Source organism: Ochlerotatus camptorhynchus, unplaced genomic scaffold (genome assembly GCF_037179485.1).
Source record: "Ochlerotatus camptorhynchus isolate MF236.1 unplaced genomic scaffold, CSIRO-AGI_Acam_v1.1 ptg000303l, whole genome shotgun sequence".
NCBI classification, from domain to species: domain Eukaryota; kingdom Metazoa; phylum Arthropoda; class Insecta; order Diptera; family Culicidae; genus Ochlerotatus; species Ochlerotatus camptorhynchus.
Genome location: NW_027040791.1, coordinates 509,335 through 534,451, shown reverse-complemented (window position 1 = coordinate 534,451; position 25,117 = coordinate 509,335). Strand labels below are relative to the sequence as shown.

Here is a 25,117-nt window from a genome sequence, read left to right as displayed (position 1 = left end):
TGCTCCCTCCCAACCCAGTATTTATTTATTTGTAGGAAATATATGTAATGAAGAAATGAAATATATCAGAACATTAAAATACGTAATAATGAAAGTACATTTATATAGATAAAAAAAAACTGGTATTCTGCAATGAAAATAATGATTATTTTACATACAATATGATGCAGCTATATGTCTCCTCAGCTCCCAATATAAAGAAGATGTAACCCTGATATTTCCATGTTATATTATACAAATAAATATTTTTAGCTCGCATGATACTTGATATTTTTGTGATGTGTTATGTTGTGGAAGAGCTTGGGATTAAACCCATGATATTCTGCTCATTAAGCAAAACCTCCCTCTAGGGTTACCGAGCATCTCAAAAACACAACACTCCACGGAAAAACATGATTAAGCCCTCACTTGATATGTAATGAACAACAGAAATACGCGACAATTCATATAGTTTCAGCGGCTGATGGTTAACCTTAAATATACTAACGGTACTGCCTACGGCGACTATGACGGTGATTACGACGGCGATTACGACAGCGACTACGACGACGGCAACAGCCAAGTTGTAACTTACCATTTGTCCAGGATGCAACACCCATGTCTTCGGAAGTCTTCTTCAGTTTCAACTTGTCTTTAAAAATCTTCACAAAACATGAAATGTCTTCACAATGTTTGCAATAAAAAATGTCTTCACAAAATCAAGGCATGTCTTCAAATCTGGTATATTTGCTCAAAATGTTTCAGTTAACACCACCAATGCAGTTTGATCTCCACATACTGACTGCTTTTCCAGAACAAATTCCACTGAAATGCTCATACCTCGGTTGTATATGGACCGATTTAAGATCTTCAACCTGTAGTAGTACCTGTAGTAATGAAACCTAGTTTTTATGAAAAACATATCATTTCATGTTTTCAACCTTAAACCCTAAAATTATCAGCGGCAGAAAATTGCACAATTGACATAATCTTGAAACATCTGGAACATTTCCGGTGTCCGATAACTAATGCAAATTTTCGGGCCAACATATTAAAACTTAAATAATGTCCCCGTCTATTGCTTCCAGGTACATTGAAAGCGGTTTATTATTCACGGAACTTTGATTTTGCCCAATGCTATTAATTATTTTTAGTTTGGTTTCGTCTTACTAGTACCAATTTTAAGAACAGAAATAGCGCAAGTTCGACATGATAGAAAAAAGTTTGACTAGCCATTGATTTTGTGGTACTTTCACTTCTGGTAAAGGTGAACGCAGAGCACATGATGTAGGTCACTTCTCCCCTCAATGCAAATGAACGTAGCTCTCTCTTAATTTATTTGTGGACGACCTTTCAGTTCCGTAAAATCACTCCTAGCAACAAAAGACGTCAAGGATATGGATAAACACTTTGTTTAACTAGTTGTATTTTTATGACTACATATCAAAGCAAAGTTCATCGCAATGCATCATATGCGCAGATGTATTTGATGGTAGTCATCGTATTGAACTGGAATTGTATTGAGCAGGTCAGTAATCGAACTCGTAGGTAAGTAAATTTTGCCGAATGTACTTCATACCGCTATTGTATGTGGTCAGCAATTAATCAAGTCATACGAGCGCTGCAATACTGTTTTGTTGTGGCACATTTATTGTGGCTTGAAGTTACCTTCAGGTGCCATAGAATTGCTGATATTAGTATGGTTGTAAATGAGTTTATTGGTGTTAACTTCATGAATGATTTAGATTGGTTAATGAATTCAAAATAAAAAAAAATGTTGTTGAAATAGATGGCTATATAAAATAAAACATGAATCATCGGATCTTTCCTCAGATGGGTTGTCAGGATAAGAGCAGCTTTAGATTGAATTCTCCATTTATGAGACTGCATGAAGAACTTATCTCGTTGGCACAGGAAAATTATAGATAAGTTGCTTCAATCCTCGGTTTTGGCGGTTGGCCAAATTGAATTATACGTATAAAATGTAATTCCGAAATGCGAATCACTGAACCTTTAGTTTGGAGAAGTGAAGTCCGCATCAGCCCACAGCGAATTTTGCCCGCTCTTTGTGTGTTTTGTTTAAGTTACTTTGGTGGGAGTCAACTTCGAGCATGAGCAGTTCGATAGACATTTATGTGATATCAGCTGTTTGTTAGTGTTACATGGGCAGTTTGGCGGACACACGAGTTGAGTGTTGTTTTACCGAAACCAGAGTTTCTGTGCACTGAATCTCTCCCGTTTTCGCCGTAAGATAGATCATATGTAGATAGATTTGCATGTGGTATTCTCACTCTCTCAGCGATCCGCCGATCGTATCGTATCCGCTAGCAGCAGTGGTAGCGGTGTACTTGAAGTTAATCTTCGTCACGTCAAAAGCTTCAGTTTGATTCGAGCAGTTCTATCAAGCAGGTCGAAAGCGATCGGCCTATTAGTAAAGGCTGTGAAGTCAAGAGTGTACGTAGAACCAGCAGACAGTGTTTCATATAGTCTTTGGCCAACCACGCGTATGTGCACTCCGTTCGAACTAGTATCAAGTTTCCAATATCAAGTGCATATTTTTGCATAATTATCGACTGAAATGAGCACAAGATCGCGTTGAACGTCTCTTTGTGTTGCACGGAAGCAGCACGCAATAATTAGAACAAACGAATTACTCATTGCTTGTGCAAAGTGAAGGAAAAGGACCTAAATACGACTTTGAAAATGAAAATAAAAGTTTTTATTTGAGGAGCTTCTTTGTGCTGATGTGAGAGGTTTCCTAACGTGTAGGGGAGCGAAGTCTGCTCAGTTGCGGTTGATTTTAGTGAGAAAAAGATTCGGGAAAACACACATTGAGAGGAGGAAAAATCTAGTGAAAAGTGTTTGGTGTGTGCGAGATTTTTCCACTAGTAACGTTGTTAAAAACAGAAAATTGTTGTTAATAAGAGTTGTGCGGCGGAAGGAAGAACATATTAATTTTAGTTTGCTCTAATTATCTCTGCCGCCTAGACTGTGTTGTTGTTACTGTTACTGTACACAGAGAAAACAATTTTACATGTAGTGCGGCAAAACATTGGAGCACGAAGCCATATAGTATATTCATTACGAAACGCAGTTCACGGTGGTATACTTCGGGATTGGTTACGTGCTGGTTCTATCTTCGACAAACTTCGTCACATAATAGCATCACTCACACGAAAATCTAAAACAGCTGTTTAACTTTGCCAAACTATGCACATCGGAGAACGTATCGAGGAAAATTCAAACAAACTGTCATACAAAATTGAAATAAACTAAGGTGATACTACGCTTTTTCTGTGACAGGCATTAAGGCCTTGAATTTAAAATGAATGACCTTAAAAAAGACAAGCGTAACTTTTGCGCGTTTTGCATTTAGCTTTTAATACGTGCCTGTCCGCATTATCGTTGCTCACCGGCCTATAAAACTGCAGAAAAAAAAAATAGTATGATAAGGCCACTCGTTACCGTTGTGGTTGTACTGCGGGTTCATTTTGATACAGACAATTAATCAGTACCTAGGTTGGTGCAAGGTGTGGTGAATGAGTGAATGAGCTCAACCGTCTATATTCCCTTCGTTCGATTTACGATGGTATTGGAATACCGGGTACAGCTCAAAACAGTCGAGTGTTTGTGGTTATCGATGAAACGAAATAACTGGGAAGGTTGCACGAGAAAATGACTTTTACAATTGTGATGTTTTTTTTTTAAATTGGGAATATTTGAATTTATGGTAATACAATCCACTATCCTGACTATGTTTGGCTACTCTGGCCGAATAGAGATATGTTTAGCTTGCATCTGAAACAACAAACTCGACATAAACTGCATTTGCAGCTACTCTAAAGAGAAAAAAAATAAAATCACAGATAGGCCCTTTTATTGTATTATACAGAGTTTATCTAGCGCAAAACGCTGTACAAACAAAACAGTTACATATATAACTCGATATAACGTAACTGTCACTTTTCACTTGCATCGTTGATTTCTTGCAAACAACCATTCAAACGCGCATAGTAACACCAACAGCGGATGTTCAAGGTGGTCCAAGCAGTGAAAGACGTGATCGTGTGGAATTACACTAAAACCTTTCATTTTAGGTACATAGTGTCTTGGGAAAAGTTTGTAGACATGCAAATCCTCATCTTTTGACTGTACCCATTGTTTGATTAATCCCCATAATATATCAAGGCGATTATTTAATAGGATCATATTTGTGTTCTCTCCTTAAAACAGCAGTGTTTTGCAGTGTTCTCATTAAACTTTCGAATATTAGTTGACTAGTCTGCCGCCATAAATTAGCTGGAGATACAAAGAACAGTGAATGACTGTCTTCTACAAAAAAATGTGTTTTAACAAGCTAAAGAACACTTCTTCATAGCTCTTTTGTGAAAATAGATATAGAGTTAGTGTCTTCAGCAAAGTTGTTTGTATTGTCATTTACTGCAACTTAGCAGAACACACCAACTCTGTATCGCAATTTACTATAAATATAATTTTGAATCTAACTTTTAAGGGGATTTATCAACCTTTGCATTAAAGGTTTTGGTTGAATTTCAAATGATCACGTTTTTTAACTCCACTGTGAACAACGGTTGTACGGGAAACTAAATTTTCTCCATGACGCGTGTAGAGTAGTTTAAGTATTGTCGTTGATCCTATAGGGATTTATTCTGTGTTATGTAAACAAAGTGTTAAAGTTTGCTTATACATTTCAATCAATGGCATTGTCAAGCTGAATTTAGGGGCTTGAATTGCTAAGGGCACTTGTCATAAAACATATATGTAGCGCTTAGAATAGGGCCTAACTCTTTCTCGTTTCTCTTTTGTTAATAATCGCCTAGTCGAGTGACTAGATAAACATTTCTCTGTGCGTTTGTTGATACTTTTGATAGGTAATACAACCTGTTAAAGCACTATTTTTATATTCAACCCGCAAAATGAAAAAGGACCCAGGTAACATTAGGTTGCTTCACACTAGCTTTGGTTCTAGTAGCCAAAATTTTGTCAAAATTGAATATGCTGTTGCTATTACAACAAGTAACAAGCCTGTCACAGTCAATTCTGTTTTTACACGATTTTTTTTCCATGATTTGTTTTCCGTTGATCTTCTTTTCCGTACTGAGTACCAATGCTACCGACGCCAGGGAGACAGCTCCCACACCTGGACCCTACTAATTTATTTCCCTTCTGAAGAAAGGCCAGATTAGAGATTTTATGCCTCCGAAAATCCCGGCGACGCCGACTGGGAATGAACCAAGGCCCTTTGGGATGTTTGTACACAATTATCATTACAGCATTTTCAATACCACCATATTTTTCTTTGATTGTGTTCTGCTTTTTTGAAACAAGTTGCACTAAATTTGGTTGCAATACGCTAAAAAATACGATTGAAATAATCATCATCACCGCATTGGGCATTTTTTTTTAAATTTATATTTTTCTTTAAATGGTACCAAACTAAACGTAGCAACGACAAATAACACAGTATCATAGTCTTTACATAGGGTGGAGAAACACTTCCGTTATACGCCGAAAAACAATGAAGATAATCAGCTATATCCAACATTTATGCATTAAATTCTTTGCTCACGAGTTAAGTTACGACTACAGTTGAATAAAAACTATGGTGATGACGAATTATCGATTTAAAAGGGGTATGCCAAAGTGAAGTGGAGTATGACGAAGTAGTGCCACACCCTATTACATTTTAACATCAGTTGGGCAACTAGAACCTACGATAGAGCGATGTTAGTGAAATATCAAAATATCCCATGAAACCCATAAACCTCCCTTGAAACCGTTTGCACGACCCCTAAACCATCATCAATCTTTACGATTTTTGCATAGCCTCATATTTTAAGGTTATGAATCGAATTGGATGGCGGCGATTCAAGTATGACGTTTTAATTTTCTTACAAGTTTTTTGATATTTAACCAACATTGCTACGACGTCACCCCGAGGAGTTACTAATTTGGCCCCAGCAAGATTGCATTTCAAGAACAACATGTGAAAGGGGCATACAAGCTTTTTGTAAACAAACCTTCTTATGCCCTTTTCTCGCCACCCATATGACACCAACGCAAACCATTATCATCATCGGGTAGGGGAATGTTTACCCTTCCCGATGATGTTGTTGGTTTGCGTAAGCAACTCTCGGTTGGTGAGAAAAGGGCCTACAAAGGTTTGTTTACAAAAAGCTTGTATGCCCTTTTCACATGTGGCTCTTGATTTAATGATGGCATCTCTTAGCCGTCTTTCTCCCCACGATCATGTTAAGACCTTTCCAGTTATTTTAGACAAACGGTTCAACATAAGTTTGATTTCCAGCTCAGTCTAGGAACTTTTCGTGTTGGAAATTCTCACTACTTTCCTGGGCACAGGACTATCATTGTTTGTTCTTACCACACAATATACAAATCAAGTGCAACTTTTCAAATCGACGCATCTACTGTTGTATACTTTATCATACATACATATACATTTGTCGCCCACGCAAACAAACATCATCATCAGGTAGGGTAAATTTCCTCCTATCTTCTACAATGTTATACAAATGCAAAAATGTTGTATAGGCTGAGAGAGCTCTCTTTACGATCAACTGCGGAAGATGAAGAAAACTCATTTTAATACCAAAATTTTTGGTCTTATTTAACTCACCATCTAAGACTGAATCTCATAAGAATTCATAAATTAGGTGGGGGGGGGGGGGGGGCGGAGTAAGATGGTCACCCCAAGCTTAAAACACAATTTAACAAAATCTAAACAAAATTTCAGCAATAACATGAATCAATATTGATTTTAAGAGTATTTTTGATGACTCAATTGATTTTCAGAAAATTTTATTTTCATTTGATGATGTTTTATTATGAATAAAAAACAGTTTAAATAATGCAAGAATGGAATGGAGGGTGGTCACTAAATTAATTAATTTTCGTTTCTCAGTGCTTAAACGGTTCTAAATCGGTTCCTGATTGGCTTTTCTAAATTTGATCTAGTTTAGTTAGAAACTAATCATGAACAAACCATTTGAAGTTTGAGTGGGATTAACTATGGGAAATCCAAACTTTTCGTTCATTGCCGTCAACCCCTTTTCTGTATTGCCATGAGAGAAAGTTCTATAGCAATTCTTGGGTGCAATTTTCTCTGCTACAACTTTTCTAAATATTGTTTTTTAGTCAAACGTCAAATTAAATAGATCTTAATTATTTAAAAGATTGGTCATTTTATGTATGCCAAAATAAAGCAGCTGCATTCTGGGCAACACATGATTTTTGTGTTTTTGTTGATTGAGCATGATCTTTTGTTCCTTACATTTCATTGAAAAGCGGCCTTGAGCAAGTTGTAGCTGAGTAAATTATTTGTTAACGATAAATATGGTGAATTGTGAGAAAGATATTAACAAAAAGTATGATTTTCCTACAGTAGATCCCTTATAAATTTCAAACGTTTTGTGCAGTTTTGTCAGTTTTTAACCAAATTTTAAGGGGATGATCGGGATCCGATTTGAAACCGTTTGAGCATTATGGAGTAAATTACAAATTTGCATCATTCTCGTTGTCACCTCTAGGGTTAAGACGGTCTTATGGAATATCTCATGCTGTAGGCCATATAGAAGGTTATTATCTTTGGCAAAGTTTTACAGTGGTTCAACGCCTTTTGGATAGAGGACATCAGTTCAGAATTGACTCACTACGTGGAGCTAATGTGCATGTCAATTTCCTGTATAAGCTATATCTTGACCATCTAAGAATTTTTCGTCATTGTGAAAGTTGTTAAGCTGACCAAGACCCTACAAATGATAGACACATTAGTTCGGATTCGTGGCCTCATAACCTAGTCAGTAAAGACACCTGTTTACTAAGGCGGAGGTGGCGCGTTCGATTCTCGGTTCGAACGGTGGGGTGTGTCTTTCGGTGGTGTCTTTCGCAGAGCTTTTCCAGCTTGATAAAGGGTGATACGGTCAAAATTTGGTCAAGGGAAAACGCGTGTAAATCGGTGAAATCGTTTATTTAAAAAATCAAATTAAATTTCTTTTTCAAGTTCAATTAGTATAAAATTCAGGAAAAATATTCAGTTAGGCTTCCGCTTTTCCAAATCCGAATTGCCGGGCCTTACGCTTGACCCCTGCCATCAGATTTTGTACAGCCACCTTGTCCACCTTCTTCGCCGCAGAAAGCCAGTTTGCCTTGAACTGCTGCTCGCCCTTAGCAGTTTTTTTGGTCTTCTTTAGGTTCCGCTTGACAATAGCCCAGTATTTCTCAATTGGGCGGAGCTCTGGCGTGTTGGGAGGGTTCTTGTCCTTGGGAACCACCTGCACGTTGTTGGCGGCGTACCACTCCATGGCCTTTTTACCGTAATGGCAAGATGCCAAATCCGGCCAAAACAGTACGGAACAACCGTGTTTCTTCAGGAAAGGCAGCAGACGTTTATTCAAACACTCTTTCACGTAAATTTCTTGGTTGACAGTCCCGGAAGCTATGAAAATGCTGCTTTTCAAGCCACAGGTACAGATGGCTTGCCAAACCAGATATTTCTTTGCGAACTTTGACAGTTTCATGTGCTTGAAAACATCTGCTACCTTTCCCCTTCCTTTTGCCGTATAAAACTCCTGTCCCGGAAGCTGCTTGTAGTCGGCTTTGACGTAGGTTTCGTCGTCCATTACCGCGCAGTCAAACTTCGTCAGCATCGTCGTGTACAGCCTCCGGGATCGCGCTTTGGCCGTCGTATTTTGTTTATCATCGCGATTTGGAGTCACTACCTTCTTGTAAGTCGATAGTCCGGCTCGTTTTTTGGCTCGATGCACGGTTGTAGACGATACACCCAGCTTATTTGCGGCATCTCGGAGAGAGAGGTTAGGGTTTCGCTTGAAACTACCGGCAACTCTCTTTGTCGTCTCAGAGGCTTCCGGTTTTCGATTTCTCCCCGATCCAGACTTCCTGGCTGTCGACAAACGTTCCCCAAACACTTTAATTACATTTGTAACGGTTGATTTGGCAACTTTTAGCGATTTTGCCAACTTTGCGTGCGAGTAGCTCGGATTTTCGCGATGCGCGAGCAAAATTTTGATACGCTGCTCTTCTTGCTTGGACGGCATTTTGACAACTGAAGAGTGAATTCCAAAATCAAAATAGGAGCAACATTCTAGACACACACACCTTCAAAATGAGGGGTGTTCAGGTTTTTTAAATGCAAAATTGAAAGAAATACGTCAAGTTGATATTGACCAAATTTTGACCGTATCACCCTTTAGCGCCTGTTGAGCACTTACCCTACATTATAAAACCCTGTTCCCCACTGCTCTTTCCATTTGTATTGAGGTCCCCACCAACTGTGTCAAATTTGAATGAATTTAGTTGCCATCTGAATTTACTGAAGAATTTAAAAGTTTGTGCAGGAAATATAGGGGAATTAGCTCTAATGTTGGCCTATGGATCTAAGATTGGGCTCATCGCTAAAAATCTGCTATTTATCAATTTTATCTAGATGAATGCGTCATTAGGACGGCACTAATGAATATTTTTGGTCGCTATTGAATTTAGTCGATTGCTAAATTGATGTATGGGCCCAAATTATGGGCATTTAGGCCGACATTAAATCCATTTACCCTATATAAGAAATGTATAGAAATTCTCATGCTATGCTTGCAATGATATGCTTGCAATGCTATGCTTGCATACATGCTGAGCATTTCAAGTGCAAGCTCGCTGATCTCAAATGCGCCAGGTAGGTGCACGTGGAGCACTTGGCAAAAAGTTAATGGTTAATCACTTTTTGCACAGAAGTCGATCTGCGGTTTTTGATAACATTGTTTACCATAGTTTCCGTAACCTTAGCATCAAGTATGGGCAATATTGAATAATGTGGGATTTTTGACAGGCAATGGAAGTGGGATTATGAATCTATGTTCAATTGACTTTTCCACACGATATAATAAAGATTATTACGCGAAAGTTTTTTTTTTTAGAGAATTCTTCTTTTCCATATTTTGTTTAACGTCTTTACACCAAGTTTGATATCAAAAATTCCTATCGGAATTTTCCATGCAATCTGCTTTGCATATCTTCAAACATTTGCTCTCCACCAATACATTCGTCTCTGGTAGCATAACTATTACAAACTATTAGAATAAAAATTCAAAATAATCGCACCGACGAGAGCACTACGTTTCCAAGTGTTACTTATACACTTCTAGTCATATACCTGCTAAAAATTTAAGCTTTAACCACTATTTCGTTGCGACTAAGGTAATCGATATCCAAAATTGCAAAGGACTTCTCTGATTTCATTTTCGGACGACATATTTGGCACAGGAACGCTTAAATCGAAAACAGTGTCAAGGTGGCCTGCCATATACACTATCGATGGGCTCGTGACGTCATTTTGTTGTCTGACCACTTTTGTGTATTTTGTTTTGATTCAATTATTCTACGCAGCAGCTCCCCGAACGCAAAGCAGCATTTATCCATTCAATCACCTTCAACACATGTTTATGGTTGGATTTTTTTTTCCATAAGTGAACCCCACACGATAAAAGTTTCGCTAATATTTCCATCAATTTTTTCAAGTCAATATTATCAACAATAGTTTCTGGTTGGTCATCGATACAGAACTGCTCCTCGCTCAATTTGTTATATTAGATGGACTATTCCATGACAACTGACAACTTAAGATGTAGGGGAAATGAATGTAATGTCGGCCTAACTGCCCCTAATTTGGGCCCATACATAAATTTAGCAATCGACGGAATTTTCAATTACGACCAAAAATATCCATTAGTACCGTCCCAATGACGCGTTCGTCTAGATAAAATTGATAAATAGCAGATTTTGAGCGATGGGCCCAATCTTAGATCCATAAGCCAATATTAGAGCAATTTCCCCTATATGATCGTCTGCTGATGTCAATAAGAGAAAATTTGGGGAAATATTGGAACACGAAATCAAACTTTTTTGATTCTGCATCAATTATACTACCACCTGAACTTCAAAATAATAGTATATTTAGTCGAAATAACTTGAATTTTCATCGATTTAGGAAAAATGCTAGGAATTTGACAGCCAAGATTCCACTAACAGATAACAGTTTTCGGTGCAGAACAAAAACAAATTGCTACATGTTTTAAAAATGCAAATCATCTACATACACACCTATATGAACAAAACAGAAAAGTGACTGGTGTACTTCAGACAGAAGTAATGGAACACATAGTGAGTCGCGAGAAGTCCGAGTGCAATAAGTAGGTATATGATGCTACACGTTTCACTACATGCAAATCATGGAAGGGTGAACCGGGTAAACCCCACAAAGAGAGTGCAATAAACTGGCATAATGCTGTTTTCATATTGGCGCCTGCAAATGCGTTAATCGCTGAATAAAAAGGTCAGGGTCAGCGAGTTGCCGATTGTCAATGATATCTGTTTGTGGATATTTTAATAATAAATCTATAAGTATTGCCAACTCAAAGACTGTTGAGCGTCATCCGTATAAATTAAGTGGATGTCCTCCTACACTTTGATAGTTTGCATTGAAAAATGAAATAAGCTAAATTATGTCAGAGCACAGGCATTCTCTGCATAGGCGAATGTTTGTTAGTTCCACCTATTTTTTGTTCTTAATTAAATTACAAAGCAAAATAAGTTTTATGCTTAAGTGGGGTACAGCTCGATCGAAATAAGGTTGTTAGGTGACTTTTTTTTTCCATGATATACTGCAAATTTGGAATGTATATTCCCCATGGAAACGTTTTCCAAAGTTCCATTACTATCGATGGAAGTGCACTGATAATTCAGAGGTAAATTTAAATTAGAGCTCAAAAAAATAGTTTTTGTTGTATGCACACAACTTCATTTTATTATAACTCAGACACATTGTTGTTTTATGTTATATTGACGTGGTTACTTCAAAGATAAGAACCTACAGTGAACATCAGTAACTTAAGGAAGACTCTTAATTAATTTTACTTTTCCTAATTCAGCATATTTCGTTTAGTTTTATATATTACGAAAACCATTTCATGAGTTAAACGTACTATAACTTGAATGTATATCATGGTGTATCAATGACAGTGCTCCAAAATATCAATATCAATACCACCACCTGATGTCAGTATCAGTTCACACAGTTAGAATATCAATATCATTCGCTTCAAAGTCAGTGCGCAAATCACATTGACATTGTAAATGTACCACTGATATTCAGAGTTCTGTTGTAAATATTTCTATGCCAGCTAATCGAGTACCAATCGTTAGAAAACTCATCAGTAATGTTAAAACAATGCAACTTTTATACAAAAAAAAATTGATTATTGAGATAAAAGTAAGATTTTTAACTATTCTCTTGTGACATTCATATGGATAGTAATATCAAAGCCTTACCGCCTAATATCATGCTTACTACGAATATCAGCGTCAGAAGTGAAATTCAGTGCTAGACCAATATCTTACGCCAACTGACATTGTTGACAGCACGCAGCACTGATCAATGAATATATAGTTGAAGATGCTAATTTCAAATAACAGACTAGAGTGGTAATTTTTATGCGATAGAGTAGAAAGTGAGCAAGGACAACTTTTATGAAGGTACAAATCTGTTTGATCATCTCTCTTTACCAAACTCTCCCGTTGGACCTAAGTATAAAGGGAATTAATCGTTGCAATTGAGGATTGCAACGATTTTTGCCGGAAATTATTAATTATTTTGTTGGACATTTGTGCTAAAGTCTCAACATTCGAAATTCTATGTACTTCGGTAGTACTGTACCAGGGAGGCAACTTCAAAATCATTTTCAGAACTTTGTTCTGAATCCTTTGAAGTGCTTTTTTCCTGGTAGTGCAACAACAAGACCATATTGGCACAGCGTAAAGCATGGCCGGTCTAAAAACTTGTTTAAATATTAGAAGTTTATTCGTCAGGCAAAGTTTGGACTTCCTGTTTATAAGAGGATACAAACATTTAATATATTTGTTACATTTAGCTTGAATGCCCTCAATGTGATCTTTAAAAGTTAATTTTTGGTCAAGTATTAATCCAAGATATTTCACTTGGTTTGACCAGGAAATTGGAACTCCGTTCATAGTGACTATGTGACTACTACTAGGTTTCAAAAACGAAGCTCTAGGCTTGTGTGGAAACATTATAAGTTGAGTTTTGGAAGCGTTGGGAGAAATCTTCCATTTTTGTAAATAAGAAGAGAAAATATCTAAACTTTTCTGCAGTCTGCTGCAAATAACACGAAGACTTCTTCCTTTAGCGGAAATGCCTGTGTCATCAGCGAACAAAGATTTGTGGCAACCCTGAGGCAAATCAGGGAGGTCCGAAGTGAAAATGTTATACAATATAGGCCCAAGAATGCTACCCTGAGGAACTCCTGCTCTAACAGGTAGTCGATTAGATTTGGAATTTTGATAATTTACCTGCAGAGTTCTGTCAGTTAAATAATTTTGAACTAATTTCATAATATAAAGTGGAAAATTAAACTTTTTCAATTTAGCAATCAAACCTTCATGCCAAACACTGTCGAATGCTTTTTCTATGTCTAGAAGAGCAACTCCAGTTGAGTGGCCTTCCGATTTGTTTGAACGAATTAAATTGGTAACTCTTAAGAGTTGATGAGCAGTTGAATGCCCATGGCGAAATCCAAACTGCTCATCTGCAAAAATTGAGTTCGTATTGATGTGAAGCATCATTCTATTCAAAATTATCTTTTCAAAAAGTTTACTTATTGATGAAAGCAAACTTATTGGACGGTAGCTAGAAGCTTCAGCTGGATTTTTATCCGGCTTCAAAATTGGAACAACTTTTGCATTTTTTCATTTATCAGGAAAGTATGCCAAATGGAAACATCTGTTAAATAATTTTACCAAGAAAGACAAGGTACTCTCTGGGAGTTTTTTGATGAGGATATAGAAAATTCCATCATCACCTGGAGCTTTCATATTTTGAAACTTTTTAGTTATAGACCTTACTTCGTCCAAATCAGTCCCCCAGGAATCATCAAAAATATTTTCCCGAGAGAAAATATTCAGAAAATCCCGAGCAACCTGATTCTCAATAGGACTAGTAAGACCCAAACTGAAATTATGGGAACTCTCGAATTGCTTCGCAAGTTTCTGAGCTTTTTCCAAATTTGTGATCAAAATTTTACCACCTTCTTTAAGCGCTGGAATAGGCTTTTGAGGTTTTTTCAAAATTTTTGTGAGTTTCCAAAAGGGTTTGGAACTCGGGTCTAATTTAGAAATATTATTTTCAAAAGTTTTGTTCCTCAGGGCAGAGAATCGCTTTTTAATTTGTTTTTGCAAATCCCTCCAGATAACCTTCATGGCAGGATCGCGTGTTCTTTGATATTGTCTCCTACGGACATTTTTAAGACGGATCAAGAGCTGAAGATCATCGTCTATTATAATTGAATCGAATTTAACCTCGCATTTTGGTACTGAGGCAGCTCTTGCTTCAACTATAGAAGTAGTCAGAGATTCAAGAGCATAATTAATTTCATCTTTGGTTTGCAAAGGAATGTTTGGATCGAAGTTATATTCCATAAATGTTCGATACTGCTCCCAATCAGCTCTATGGTAATTGAAAGTAGAGCTGTTGGGATTACAAATTATTTCTTGGGATATTTCAAAAGTTACTGGAAGGTGATCAGAACCGAAGTCAGCATGGGTAACCAGTTGGCTACAAAGTTGACATGAATCAGTTAAGACCAAATCAATAGTGGAGGGATTTCTTGCAGAAGAAAAGCATGTTGGGCTGTTTAGATATTGAATAGTGTAATAACCTGCAGAACAATCATCAAACAGAATATTACCATTGGAATTGCTTTGAGCATTATTCCATGAGCGGTGTTTTGCATTAAAATCACCAATAATGAAGAATTTAGACCTATGACGGGTAAGTTTCTGGAGGTCACCCTTGAGAAAATTCTTTTTCTGGCCTACGCATTGGAATGGCAAATAGGCAGCTATAAACGTAAGTTGTCCAAATTTTGTTTCAACAGAAACTCCCAAAGTTTCAAAAACTTTGGTTTCAAATGAAGAAAGAATTTTATGTTTGATTCGTCTTTGAATAATGATGGCAACGCCACCACAGGGTCCATCAAGACGATCATTTCTATAAATCAAGTAATTTCTGTCCTTCTTAACCTTATGGTCAGGTTTAAGGAACGTTTCAGTTATAACGGCAATATGCACGTTATGAACTCTCAAAAAGTTGAATAGCTCGTCTTCATTATCTTTAAGAGATCGAGCATTCCAATTTAAAATGTTTAATGCTTTAAAATCCATTACTGAATTTTAAAGTCATGACAATATTATTTGCAAATTTTACTCCAGTTTGAATAGCATCAAACATGGAGTTAGATTTAAGCATATCAGAAATCATGTCAATTAATGATTTCTGTAAAAATTCCATTTTAGGGGCAGTAATGCTTCCTAAGTCAAAATTGTCAAAATTTCCGTTAGAATTACTTTGGTTAGTATTTTGATTTCTACCCGCTGCAATAGCAGCATAGGTAGCTCCATTAACTCGTTGAACATTGTTAGCAGCGAGGGGAGTAGGTACAGATGAAAAATTTGAAGCAGGGGTGATATTTGTACCTGCGGGTACGAATGTAGAATTTGTTCCTCGCTGACCGTTGTTAACAGCAGAGGAATTTGTACCTGGTCGGAAACGTGGAGCGTTTCTTACCTGTCGGTTAGAACGAGATTGTAGGATCGCTTTGCGAGTCTTACATTCCCAAAAATTGGATTTGTGGTTTTCACCACAATTTGAACATTTAAATTTCTTAGGATCTTCCTTCACAGGACAGTCGTCCTTTGCGTGAGAGGAATCACCACAATTCATGCATTTAGCTGGCATGTAGCAATTTTTAGTTCCGTGACCCCATCCCTGGCACTTACGGCACTGAGTGAGGTTTTGGAAATTTTCTCCAGTCTTCCTGAAGTGTTCCCACTTCACTCGGACATGGAGCATAAGGCTAGCTTTTTCTAAGGCCTTAAGGTTGTTTAGTTCACTAGACTTGAAGTGAACTAAATAAAAATCATTAGAAATCCCGTTGCGCGAATCGCCAGGACGGGATTTCATTTTCATTTTGATTACTTGGAGTGGCACAACTCCAAGTAATTTTGCCAGTTCATCTTTGATCTGATCCAGGGATTCACCACTGGGCAGTCCTTTCATGACAACCTTGAACACACGTTCAGTTTTGGTGTCGTAAGTAAAAAATTTGTGCTTCTTCTCAGTAAGATACTTGAGAAGACATTTAAATCCGTCCAAGGTTTCAGCCAATACACGGCATTCACCCCGACGTCCAATTTGTAGAGAAAACTTAACTTTCACGAAGTTCAAAAGTTCCATGCGAAGAGCATGGAAATCGGAAGTGGTTATCACAATAGGGGGAATCTTTTCCTTCTTGGCATTAAGCCGGGAAAGTTTACTAGAATTTTTCTTGGATGATGGATCATTCTCATTATCCAAATCGACTTCCAAGCAGATTACTATAAGAATCTGAAGGATCGAAGAGGAATTTTCCAAATCGATATCCAAGAAGGATTACCTCGGGTAGGGTCCAAACAAGGATCGAAGAGGAATAAAGTTGAACAAGGTAGAAATTTTACAGGTTGAGCACTGAAATGAAATCATTAGAAATCCCGTTGCGCGAATCGCCAGGACGGGATTTCGTTTTCATTTTGATTACTTGGAGTGGCACAACTCCAAGTAATTTTGCCAGTTCATCTTTGATCTGATCCAGGGATTCACCACTGGGCAGTCCTTTCATGACAACCTTGAACACACGTTCAGTTTTGGTGTCGTAAGTAAAAAATTTGTGCTTCTTCTCAGTAAGATACTTGAGAAGACATTTAAATCCGTCCAAGGTTTCAGCCAATACACGGCATTCACCCCGACGTCCAATTTGTAGAGAAAACTTAACTTTCACGAAGTTCAAAAGTTCCATGCGAAGAGCATGGAAATCGGAAGTGGTTATCACAATAGGGGGAATCTTTTCCTTCTTGGCATTAAGCCGGGAAAGTTTACTAGAATTTTTCTTGGATGATGGATCATTCTCATTATCCAAATCGACTTCCAAGCAGATTACTATAAGAATCTGAAGGATCGAAGAGGAATTTTCCAAATCGATATCCAAGAAGGATTACCTCGGGTAGGGTCCAAACAAGGATCGAAGAGGAATAAAGTTGAACAAGGTAGAAATTTTACAGGTTGAGCACTGAAATGAAATCATTAGAAATCCCGTTGCGCGAATCGCCAGGACGGGATTTCGTTTTCATTTTGATTACTTGGAGTGGCACAACTCCAAGTAATTTTGCCAGTTCATCTTTGATCTGATCCAGGGATTCACCACTGGGCAGTCCTTTCATGACAACCTTGAACACACGTTCAGTTTTGGTGTCGTAAGTAAAAAATTTGTGCTTCTTCTCAGTAAGATACTTGAGAAGACATTTAAATCCGTCCAAGGTTTCAGCCAATACACGGCATTCACCCCGACGTCCAATTTGTAGAGAAAACTTAACTTTCACGAAGTTCAAAAGTTCCATGCGAAGAGCATGGAAATCGGAAGTGGTTATCACAATAGGGGGAATCTTTTCCTTCTTGGCATTAAGCCGGGAAAGTTTACTAGAATTTTTCTTGGATGATGGATCATTCTCATTATCCAAATCGACTTCCAAGCAGATTACTATAAGAATCTGAAGGATCGAAGAGGAATTTTCCAAATCGATATCCAAGAAGGATTACCTCGGGTAGGGTCCAAACAAGGATCGAAGAGGAATAAAGTTGAACAAGGTAGAAATTTTACAGGTTGAGCACTGAAATGTGCTATTTAAATTTGTTGTAGCTTTAGGTAGTAGTAACACTTCCTTCAGCAAAAAGCAAATAGTTCCGCACGGCAAGAGAGCACGATGCGGACTGTTTTTCATCTCCTCATTTATCGTATAAAATTACCACTTTAGTCTGTTATTTGAAATTATCAAACCAATCCCACCAAGGTAGGCCTGATAGGACTAGGAAATGTAAATAATAATTAAAATCTCAAATGTACTATAGTTGAAAAGACGCATCTGTGTCACTTGAAAATTTTCATACATGTAAACCACACAAACACAAGAAATAAAGATCATTTAAAGTCAAAAAAAGTTTTTGTTATTTGAAATTAGCATCTTCAACTATGTAAATCGTTGACTTCACGCAGAAGTAATATAAGACAAATAGTTAAAGTAATGAATATATGTTCATTTCATAGGATGTTTTCCTTTTGTTCAAATTACACCAATAGCATTTTGCTCAAAATATTGGATTATTTTGGTGATTTCTATTGTTACCTCATTATTATCGAATAATCCGGAAATATTTGATTCAAATAAATAAATAAATATATGTTTTTGTAAGATAAGGAAACATAATTGCCTCTTTAACTTTGATTCGCTATAAAATAAGGATTTCGAAGAGAGTTTCTGGAATTGTTAACAGAAAATTGTTCACTTCAAAGGGCATGGGTACTATCCCAGTCGGTGCCGTCGGGATTTTCTGAGGCATAAAATCTCTGATCACGAGGGAAGTAAAAGCCGTTGGTCTTCAGGCCATGAGTTGATGGGTCGAGAGGTAGAGTCCAGATGTAGGAGCTGCATTCCTGGCGTCGGTAGCATTGGTACTCAATACGGAAAACAAGATCGACGGAAAACAGATAAAAAACGTTTTTGGTATGGTGCCACCTCACTGCAAAAAAATATCCAAAGATCTGATCTGATACCAAAATTTGGTGTTGATCAGCCTTAACATAAGAGGTAAAATACCTAAGAATAATACCAACAAATTGCGTGCAAATTGTTAATAACTAATAAATATATTTGAAAACTAAAAAATACATGTAGGGTATTGTATTGGTATTGTACTTGTATAATTTAGCATTGGAATGGTATTGTGCGATTTTTTGTATTTTATGTCAGGCTAATCCATACCAATTTTTGGTTTCGAGATATTCATTCCTGCTCGGGATGCTATACCTTTTCTTGCTGGAAAAAGTCTGTTGAATCGATTGTCCGGAGACTTTTTCCTGCCACCATATAGGGCCGGAAACATCCCGTGTTTCCTGTAAAATAGGGTAAGCCCTTGTCAACCAAATTATTATTATCTTTCATACAACTACAAGTACATTACAGAAAATATATAATACTTCATAAGTATATACAGCAAAAGTACACCATGTATGACCACAAGGAACCTCTATTGGCCTAATGGAGTATCCGGAAGGACAGGAAAGTGGTCAAATCATAAGAGTTGTCCTAGAACCAGTGCTGCATAATCTCGACAATACACGGCGATATTCAAAATGTTGCTTTGGTCACTCAGCTAACAGTCATCGTCAAGGCAAACCCTGTCAATTGTCAGTGACGAACATGTGGAGATTTTTATATTAGCTTAATTTGTAACGAAATTAAATTACTGGAGCGAAACAATTACATACATAGATCTGTTAAAGTAAACAAGCATCTACGGCCTGACCTGCTTGGATAACAATAATGTGACACAGAATGCACAAAACTAAACGTTTTGTTGCCAGGTGAATCTTTGTAATTGACAAAAAATGAATGAGATTTTGACAAAGGTTTTTCTGAGGATTTGTCAATATCGCCCAAAAGCCTGTCATTAACAATGACAAATCTCAGCACTGCCTAGAACCTTTTGATTTGCTTTTTCCGATATTGTTCAGAATCACTAGAATCAATGCGTATTCACCAACAAAGGTATTATTATTGTGGGGATATCTTTGTTCTACGGATAATTCGGATTGATCGTAAAAAAGCCGCATCATGAAAGTTGTGCTAAAACCTTGCCATTTTTGCTAACTTTTAACTTGGTTATTTATAAATGGATTTCAATTCTTATTACACCATTTGATTCAGATTTGATGAAAGATTTGTTTGGTATTGCAATTTTTATTGTAAATCAGTAGTATACTATTGAAATGTGATAAAATTTTATGGCCCAAATCAACCAATCACGGACTAGCTTGCCATGACTATAGAGTATAGACAAACGAGCCGAAAGTAAGCTCTAACACGGACGTAACCTTATGTATGTTCTAGGAAACTGATAATTATATGCAGATTTTTGTAAATTGTAAAGAACAAAACAAAAATAAATTGAACAAGTGGTGCTCATCACGTCATTTCAACAGAATCCGTTAGCTGTTAATCTAACATCCTAGCGGTGCCGGAGGTGTAGTTGTAAGCGTGATTGCCTCTCTCTCTCTCTCTGCAAAGGGCACACATTACCATTAGTTTGAGGTAAATAGTGTCTTTGCGAAAGTTCTTCCATATATTTTAGTCAATATTTTGATGCGAGTAAAGTTATGGTGAACCCTAAGGCTAGGAAGCCCTAAACATCAACTTTTTAGTTATTTGAGATGGATTGGCAAAATGTTCAATTTATTGTAATTGTGTGTAGTCTACAAAGGTTTAAGCCTCTCGCGCGTGCTACGGATATAGAGGACTGAATTTATCAAAATCTAGAATCGTTTAAGGAAACGCCGCGGTGAGTGTTTGCCCAAATTATAACCGTGTTTGTCTGCTATAATAAATGGCTGTGCTCACGTGTGATAAATTTATTACATGAACGTCAATGAATTCGGGATGCGCAATACCCAACAAACAATTTGAACTGAACTAAAGTGGAAGAAGCCAATTATTATGTGAAGAAGCATATTTTTGCCTGATTAAGCTTTAATGCAGTTGTCAATGTTTTTTAGGTATGCTGCGGCCTTTTAACTGAAAGAATTCACGTGGGTTTTCTAGAAAATGTGGCAGTAGCAGTACCGATTCAGAACCAATATGTATCATAATACACTAGCACATATTACATCATGAACTTATCTACATTTGTGGCCGACCTCTGCACCATCAGACTCTTCAGCCTTGAATACAATAACCAACACGATAATCATTCATCAAACAGTCAGACTGTAATTAAGAAAGCTCTTTCATAACTCAACTGCGAGTTTAACGTTCCCTCACTTGTACTTACATCGCATCATAGTTCACGTAGCGCAATGTTACCATCTTGGACTATACTGATTATGACCGTGCTGCCAACTTTACCTAGAATACTGTGTTAATTCTTGAGGAAGCACTAGAGAGATGAGTCTACTACGTGATAAGATAAGTAAAGTGCGGATTTTTCCATCATCAGTTGTTGTCCAGCTCGCTTCAATGAGAGTTTTTTTGCAGTATGCGCATGTTCCATTTCAATTCTTCTCTTCGTTAGGGATAAGGTGTTACGCAACGCAGTTGGTCATTGGTAGTGATTATAAAATAGCTTGGTTTAGCCATCGAATCGTATTAGCACGATATCTGCTGAAATAAGTATGCAGTATTGATTGAGTTTATTATCACAACAAAGAGGCTGTTGCTAGACACATGATTACGTCTGAAATGTGAATCATATGACGGGTCCCCACTCCGTATAAAATGACGAAGTTCATTCCATAGCCAGCGCCGCCGATCTTCAAAGTGCCAGACGGTGATTAAATAGAACATGGTAGATATGCTCCTATGTATGTGCTAGCTCACGGTGCATGTTATGCGAAATGTTCTGGTGATATAGTTACTGAAACGACAACGTCGAATACATCAACAAGAATCTGCTTCTTTTCATTCTACATTGTGTCGATCTGTTCATTCCAGTGTTGTCCGAGAAACAGTTCTGAAGCACTAGGCGTTGGAAGCAGCATCAGTCTGCTGAGAACTGTGTTTTACATTGCATCCCGAGAAGCAACCATGAGTGCCTATAGAAAACATTAAAAGTGTTATCATTAAAAGTGAGATCAAGAAATAGTATTTTTCTTTGTTATAAGTGCATCGTAACACCATAGTGCCAAACTAGTGTTAAGTGTAAGATAGTTGGATATAAAGTCGTACAGAATGTCGAACAAGAAAGGACGGAAAGTTACAAGGGTAAGGACAATGTGTAAACTATTCAATTGTATGACAATATGCAACAATCTATTGTATGACAATAATCATCTCTATCGGTGTTACATCCATAGTCAATTTGGAAATAAAAAACCCCAACTCCACCCAGATGAAGACATACAGAATGGAACATTGACATTTTCGATTATGCACACTTGGGATAAAATATGTCTCTAAATTCAACAACTCCAGTTCTCACTGGAGGAATATCAGTAAATTGTTTCTTCTTGAAGAAAAAAAAAATATTATGAATCGAGCGGAACTGGTTTCATTTTGCGCAGAATAGTGCAAGTTGGGGTTTTAGACGATGTTCGCATTGAAACCTAAAATTTGGTTGAAATCTCAAATCTTTTAATTGTGATGATAGAAATAATTCTTATTTGATTTTCAATAGAAAAACATCTCAAGAATCGAATAAAAATGGTTTCAACTAGCGCAGATATGTGCAAGCTGCCATTTTGACCTATTTTGCCCCAATTTCTGTATTTTCGAAAAATAAAAAAGAATAGTCTTGTTTCCAATGAAAGAATTTTATCAAATAAAGTTATTCTTGGGAATAATTCTCAGAAATTCATTGAAAAGACCCGTACTAAGAATAACAATTAAGAAAATTGAGAGCTATTTTTTTTTCAAAATAAGGGATTTTTGAACAAAACTGCCCGATTCTCAACTTGCAGGAATAATTTGAACAAGTTTCTACAGCGAGAACGGCAGTTGTTGAATTTTGAGACATTTTTATGTGTTTGTCACCAGTGTGCACTCCCAGAATCTCACTTATACTAAGTAAAACAATAAATATGACTGTGAAGTTCAGATTTCAGTAAACAAAATAATTTTTAAAAGTTGTTTAAAAAGCCGCTGAATCAAAATATTTTAAACGTTGAAAATAAAACATGATAAATGAGAAACGTAAACAGCTTTTTTTAGGGTACTAAGTAAATTCGAACACATTTTTAATTTTTTTAGAAATCTCCGGCATTTCCGAAATTTGAAAAAATACACATATTTACTAATTCAGGTTAGAACATAATGGTTTTCGATAGTCTCTATGAAAATGTAGCTGACTATTAAACTGACGATATACCCTTAACCCTTCCGTTTACTTTTCTATGGGTTGTTTTGATTGATGATTAAGAGTGTGCTTAAGATTGTTTGCACCAGAGTGAAATAATAATGATAAACGTAATCTTCTCCAATACTCATATGCCTCATTGATTCAGGGCAGAACAACACCCTTTGCGTTATCATCGGCAACTGATATACCGTATTGGAATGTATTGCATTCGCACATATTTAGTGTATTTTGCTGATTATTTCCCTCACAATACCAAGATGCTAGGCGCGAGTATGTGTTTTATTCTGGATCTTTAACACATGTTAAAGACGGCCGCAGCATACAGACGGGAATGAGCATTTGATTCTCCCAATACTCCCGAGTAATTTAATTGGCAGTTGAATAATATTTCTCAAAGATTCTTTCGAGATGGAGCCCATCAGTTGATTGGCCGTGGCTCGTGCGGACAGTTGCCACTAGTTTGTGCAGTGAGTGGAAAAAAACATCTGTGAGGAAACACTACTGGAATATGTGCTAGTTAAATGTTTTCAATACTATGAATCGTGTTTAGTTGGTTTATGGTGTGAATTAAGTGTTTTTGGAAAATACTAGATCGTTAAAATGACAGATAAGAATAGAACGGTAAGAGCAATATATTTTAACATGCGTTCAAAGTGCAAAACGAATGCAGTTGGCGCTCACAAGGGATTCAATGGAATGGTTTTACAACCCTTTCTACAGAATTGCCAATAATAATAAAAAAAGCTGGCGCTTTTAGTTTGAATTTTGTATGGGGAATTTGGATAAAATACATGAAAAATGACACTCCTATATTGTATCGATCATAAAAAAGTTTCCTTATTCTCGATTTGATTCAGATTTTCAAAACTTGTAGTTCAATCATGAATCCAGCTAGTTTGATTGAGATATTCGCTTTTGAATGTATATGAGCATTTTGTATATGAAAATTTCATCCAAATCTCCTATATGAACATTAAACCAATAGCGCTAGCTCGTGTTATGTCAAAAAGAACTAAACATTCAGAGATTGGTTATCGTAATAATTTCCATTAATGGCCGGTTTTGACTTGACGATATGGCAGTCGCCCCTAGTTAGATTTTAAAACTCTAAAATATAAGGCTGAGCAAAACATGGTTCAGGTTTATGAGGGTTTAGGGGTCGTTAAAGAAATATACAAATTGTATGAACATTTTGGTGCATTAATGTGGGGGATTTTCACTAATATCGCTCTTACCTTAATTAAGTAACCCAAATGCTGTCAAAATTGAATATGTTGTTGCTACATGGCAATGGTCAATAAAGATCAGAGCAAAATGCATCCTGATCTGAACCGTTCCGGAAAAGTGGCAGCTAAATCTATTGTTGTCAGATTTGCCACAACGGGACAGATTGTACGTGGCTCTTAAGCTTATCCCTGTTACGGTTAGTTTACTAGCAACTCGCATTAAAAATATTCGTGATAAGTATCTAACCACCTATTCGGGGACCTGGGTTAGAATACCATTCCACTCCTACTAATTATCATACCGTCCGTGTATGGTACCGTTTATTAGGGAATTCAAGAATCTTTAAATTGAGATGTTTAAATGTAGAAATATGTCAAATTGATGGATAAAAATTTGCAGTCAACAATATCAACTTTATTTAAGGTCATATTAAACAAGCTTGTGACAGCACCGACGAGTTGAAAACGTTGGGTATTTTAAGACTTAAACGTCATTAAGGGAAATTTCACTGCCCCGGAAACGTTACGTTTCCATTTTTCTAAAAATATTGGAAGATATCAAAAATGTAAACAAAAATAGCATTCTAAAGAAAATTCACGGGCAAATTTTTTTTTTGTTAGTCATCATGAAAATAAAGTTGGACTAAAAAAACCACAGAACAACGACCTTTCTGTTTTGTTGAGTCCTTTTTTCCATAAAGAGATCTAAGAAAAAACTGATTTTCTTGGATATTTGATTTTTTTCCCAATATTTTTATAAAAATGAAAACACGCCGAAAACAAATTATTTTAGGGGTGATAAACTTCCCCTTAACAACCCTGGTCGTGACCTATGTGTTGATGTTGGCTATTGTCA

The 25,117-nt window shown here is 36.8% G+C and overlaps 1 protein-coding gene across 10 annotated transcripts in view; it reads left to right on the top strand.

Annotated features, from left to right (window-relative positions):
- The window catches only part of LOC135707064 (uncharacterized), an 85,157-nt gene that overhangs the window by 26,667 nt on the left and 33,373 nt on the right, over positions 1 to 25,117 (top strand). Inside the window, exons 1-2 of one of the 10 annotated variants that reach the window (XM_065228794.1) lie at positions 2,365 to 2,433; positions 21,673 to 21,942. The exons of 4 other annotated variants lie outside the window; for them this stretch is intronic. In XM_065228794.1, coding sequence (XP_065084866.1) covers positions 21,910 to 21,942 — 33 coding nt within the window. In that variant the 5' untranslated portion in view covers positions 2,365 to 2,433; positions 21,673 to 21,909. Of the gene's footprint in view, positions 1 to 2,364; positions 2,733 to 2,759; positions 2,845 to 21,507; positions 21,527 to 21,672; positions 21,943 to 23,398; positions 23,657 to 25,117 lie in introns of those variants that run through there. 5 more of the 10 variants (XM_065228795.1, XM_065228793.1, XM_065228796.1 and 2 more) reach the window with 5 other exon arrangements.